Source organism: Vigna unguiculata, chromosome 8 (genome assembly GCF_037176805.1).
Source record: "Vigna unguiculata cultivar grain cowpea cultivar isolate G323 ecotype 2 chromosome 8, ASM3717680v1, whole genome shotgun sequence".
NCBI classification, from domain to species: domain Eukaryota; kingdom Viridiplantae; phylum Streptophyta; class Magnoliopsida; order Fabales; family Fabaceae; genus Vigna; species Vigna unguiculata.
In genome coordinates this window covers 7,080,774-7,085,829 of record NC_140799.1, presented here as the reverse complement: position 1 = coordinate 7,085,829, position 5,056 = coordinate 7,080,774, and the positions used below count along the sequence as shown (strand labels likewise).

Here is a 5,056-nt window from a genome sequence, read left to right as displayed (position 1 = left end):
TAATATTCATGTTCTTCATCAAACAATCAACATGTGCCATACTCTTAAAAAATGAGTTGAGTTAACGATTAAAATTAGTCTTTCTTAAAAAATTTGAACCAGTTTAGTTCATTAAATTTGTAAATGTGTGAATTTAGTTCTTTTAAGTAAATTTTATTAATTTTATTTGACGTTTCAAACACATTTCATTATAATATTTTAGTTTGTTTAATATATTTTCGCTTCAAAACGCATGTGAAACGTAAATTAAATATCAAAAAATTTGATTTAAATGATTAAATCCACGTATTTCTAAAGATGAAAGACTAAATTTATTCAAAATTGTCAAGAAAGACTAATTCCAATTTTCACTAAAAGTTGAATTACCAAAAATATATTTAACCCATTTATTAAAAGAAATAAGGTGATTGTTTGCATAAACATAGAAAAACATATTTTTAGATTGAAGTAGGAGAAAGAAAAACCTGACCAAGCTCTCTAAGAATCAACATTTAAAACCATGAAGATTCAATATATTAATGAAAATTTCTACCTTTGAAAGTTGTGGTTAGGCTTTCTATTTAATGGACTTCATGACAAAAATAAGATTTGATCCTGAATATGATAAACATCTATATTTGCTGCATGAAAAATATGACTGAATATAACTTGTCAAACATTTTGCTAAATTTATTCCAGTAAAACAACTCATATAAGAACATATGTAATCATTACCAATATATTATCTTTAGAAGTGAAATATGTCATGCCATGATCCTATTAGTTTAAGAGATGTTTGACAGGGAATCAGTCTTTCATCCATGTCTAACCATATATGTGTAAACCAATTCAAGAGAAGAGACATTTTCTATTTCATAATGAAGCCTTTCTAAATCAATGAAAAATTTCTCTTCTGCTTCCACCACTGCTTACATTGTTTAAATTCTCCATATTTCCCACAATATTAAGCTAATTTGATGCTTCCTCATTGATAATTTCAGTTCCCACAAGTACAGAAATTATAAACTTTCATGAAAAAAATACAAGACAAATTTAGGAGGGGCCAGAATAGTGGTAAGAATGTGAACGTGTGCTACGAGAGGCTCCATCCGAACTTTCTGATAGCATGAACAATGAGCATTTTGAATCACTTATCTTTTCTTTTCCTCGAAATTTCTTAGACAAGTTCTCGTCTTCATGATTTTGCATCTCAGTATATTCTCTTTCATGCAATCTTTTATCTTCCCTGTGATTATGTGTTGCACATCAAATATAAAAGCAAAAAATAAAAAAAGATCATTAAAATAATCTATCTCATTACAATTATTTCTGCAAACGTTTTAATAATAATTTTAGCGATTAAATGAAGCTTTTAGAATGAGTAATATATTTGGAGTTACCGTGGTGGTATGATTTGGTGAGAGGTTAGGTCCCTGACCGGGTAATTGAAGTCGATAAAATCTCGCACTTTGCTCATGAGATCAGAGTAGGGTAGAACCACTTCAGTGGAGGCCAGCTCAACGACACCGTTTGGGCACGGTATACAAACCATAGTCTGAAGCCCAAACTCCCGCAACTGGCGGGCCCGTTGGCAGGCGGATTCAGATAACCTGTCTGGCCCGGTGACCCATACCAGGGCCCCATTGAAGAAAGCTTGGCCCGACATGCCGCTGCCGTGGAGAAAGGTGTGAGCCATGGAGAGCAAAAAGAACCACTTTAGATCAGTGACGTCCTCGTCGTAATCACCAGGAGTGGCCGAGCGGCTTGAAACTAATAAATTGAGTAACCGAATAACGCTCTTGCGCTGGGCCTGTTCTGTGGACGACGTCGCTTTGCAGGCTTTACCATTGTAGTCGCCGTTGTAATAGCCGTCACCCCAACCGAGAAGGGAAGTTGCAGAGGAGTATTCCCAGTAAATTACATATATCCACGTCTCTCTACCACCTTCAAGTATAGTCTCAAACAGCGGTTGGAAGGGAGTCCGATTGGGTGGAAACTGGGATCGGAACAGCGGCGCGGTGCGGCTTGAGGCGGTGGATTGCAGCGTCGCCGGACCAGAGGCCTCCATTACGGAAATAGGAGGATCGGAACACCGTGTTTGTATTTTCTACTTTTATTTTACTATTTTCAACACGCGTTTCTTCTTACATGCATTATATTTTGCAGCATTTATCAAATTTTATTAGTACAGTGGTCGGCATAATGATTGTTGACTATGACTTATGACTTCTTGGTCTTTTATCACGGCATAATGATAAAAAATATTTACTTAATCTTTTATCACGGCATAATGTGAATTAGGCTTCATGCTTAAGTCAATTCAAATTTATTTAGGAATATATAATTAATGTGATAATAATTGTAAAGTAAAAGTCTCTACCAACTTACCTTGTATTCCTATTTATAGTTTTTCATTTTTAAGAGTTTTCTTAATCACGATCCAATTCCTATTTATATTTGATAGAAGACTTCACTTTATAAAATTTTCTATCAAATATTAACATATATGGTTAAAGATACTTTTGTCCTTTAAAATTTTAATTAGTATCGTCACGTGTTGGATTTTATTTATTTTTAATGAAAATTAAATTTTTTATAAAATGCAGCACCACTTTTTAACATTTAAATGTTTTGAACGTTTTAATTAAAACAAATCCTTTTAAGCAAGTTGAATACATGCTGAAATGAAAATGTTTTGGTGTAAGGACTACGTCTCTATCTAAAATATTTACTTAATCTTTTATCACAATTTTTTCTTTCTTCCTATTTACCGGGTAGTTGTCAATTAGGCTTCGATGCTTAAGTCAATTCAAGTCTATTCAGGAATATACAATTAATGCGATAATAAATGTGAAGTAAAAGTCTCTACCAACTTACCTTGTGTTCCTATTTATAGTTTTCTTAATCACGACCCAATTACTTTTTAAACTTCATTAATGACCTGTTTTATTTTAACTATACATCTTATCTTTTCTTTGGTTTGTCTGACTGACGTGAGCCTTCCTATTTCGATCGGCTATGTTCTTGTGTCCAAATAGTTGGATGAGAATGACAAATCATGATCGTCGTCGTCGGCGTTTACATTAAGAAGGATCTCAATGTGATTTTCAATTACTTATTGTCAGGGTTGATCGGCCGTTGAGGGCGGCTTTCGACCGCTTGTCCTCGAGGCGTTCGGTTGTGGACTCCCTAAAATCATTCCGAAAAAATTGCCACATTAACAAAATTCACAACTTTAAATCACAATTGTTGGATAATCCATTTGTAGCGGGTGGTTTTCGGCCGTTTATTCTTGAGTCGCCTGAGAATGTTGATAGGTCCTACGATACAAAAAACTTGTACTGAATTTGAAAAGGTTTTTTTTTTTAAATCAAAATGTTAGAGTTGACAGAGTTACGAACATAGGTGAAAGGATTCTTCGCATCGCGAACAAATGTAGAGGGGTTCTTTGCGTCTAGAATAGAGGTGGAATCGTGTGGTTAAGAGCAAAGATGATAGAAGATAGGTGAATGTTTCTTTGTTTTCATTGCATTTAGGATTATGTTGGGGTTATTTTTTTGGCTGATATCTGTCTCCCATTCGTTTCTTGTTTATGCGCATAACCAACCATTCAAGAGCATGAATTTAAATTAAGGAGCCAACATCACTGATGGGATCGTATCTCGCAGGTGCTCCTGAAAATTTGATGAAGGTTTATCCTTTGGTTAATAGTTCCTTTTTAAAAAATAGTAATTCATTTTAGTTTTTGCTCTGTTTCATTTTTTGTTATCATTTTACACTAGTAAGAAAGAACTAGTTACTTAAGTGAGTGGTAGCATTGTGTGTGACTACTGAGAAAGTGAATGTTACCTTTGTATATGACCATTAATTTAAGTTATGTGAAGAAAGAACTACCTTTTGTTAAAATCATTTTTGTTGGAACTAAAAGAGAATGCAAGGGAAAAGTGGAATGTAGAAGAAACAAACTTGTTTTCACTAGTGCACACTCACAACAGTTACAATGTTTTAAATAAAGCAATAGTTACTTATAAAATTGTAAAACTGACTACTAACTACACATAATCCACTAACCGTCTTAATCACTTTCTTAACACCCCTTTTATTCAAAAGTTTACAAACGAAAATCAACTATATTTAAAGACTTTCTAAACTCCTTAAATCCTTCAATCTTTAAAGCCTTAGTTAGAATATCAACCAATTACACTTCTGTCTTGTAATGCTTTAATTTGATCCTGCCCATGTTGACTTGATCTCTAAGGAAATAAAACTTCGTGCCTATATGCTTGTTTCTACCATGATACATAAGATTCTTGACCAAATGTATGGATGATTTATTGTCCACCAATAATTCCATAGTATTATCAACATATCTTCAATTCATTAAGCATTGATCATAATTACAAGGTTCTTTCATAGTAATCCATCAAGAAAGAGAGTGTGAGAGGAGAAAGAAAAACAAAGAAATAGATCAGAAAAAAGAGGTTGAAGAACAAAGATTAAATAATACATTCTCATTGGATTTCCCATGGGTCATGGTTAATATCCTATTATAATTTATATGTTAATGTGTGAGAATCATGAATTTTAAGATATTTTCTTGAATGAGTTATGATCATATGAAAAACTACGACTTAATTTACAATTACTACAAGAAAATGTATAATTAATGACCAATTTTAGTGACAAAATAATTAGTCACTATAAGGACCAATTTAAATACCAATTTATAAAATAAAAATTATTGGTAACTAACGTTTCTAAATTGGTCACTATAGTGAATTGGTGTCTAAATTTATCACTAACATTGGTTTCTAAAATTGGTAACTAAAATAGTTTCTAAAATTCAAGCCATGAAATTTTAAAATTTTTTTAATTTTTTTCTAAAAATTTATAAATTGTCACGTGTCAGGTTACTGTCGTGCCACATGGCAGTTTGCCATTGTGACACATGGGAGTGGTAATAGTTAATTTCAATTTAGTCATCTATTTAAATTTTTTGTTCAATTTAATACCCATATTTTTTAAAACAATCCAATTTTGTCCTTTCCAATTTGAGACCAAATTAGTTAAGAAGTGA

General features: G+C 32.6%; 1 protein-coding gene across 1 annotated transcript; it reads right to left on the bottom strand.

Annotated features, from left to right (window-relative positions):
• Positions 1-925: 925 nt before the first annotated feature.
• LOC114195218 (transcription factor MYC2-like) lies at positions 926-2,173 on the bottom strand. The gene is made up of 2 exons (XM_028085612.2): positions 1,380-2,173; positions 926-1,225 (listed from the first exon to the last, which is right to left on the bottom strand). The coding sequence occupies exons 1-2, from the start codon at positions 2,045-2,047 to the stop codon at positions 1,033-1,035; spliced, it is 861 nt and encodes a 286-aa protein (XP_027941413.2). The 5' UTR covers positions 2,048-2,173; the 3' UTR covers positions 926-1,032.
• Positions 2,174-5,056: the final 2,883 nt, after the last annotated feature.

What these genes read in the sequence shown, in the direction of transcription:
- LOC114195218 (XM_028085612.2), bottom strand. Translation starts at nt 2,047, where the DNA reads ATGGAGGCCTCTGGTCCGGCGACGCTGCAATCCACCGCCTCAAGCCGC. An exon ending in CACCAAATCATACCACCACG is followed by an intron (nt 1,226 to 1,379) that starts GTAACTCCAAAT and finishes ACATAATCACAG; the next exon opens with GGAAGATAAAAGATTGCATG.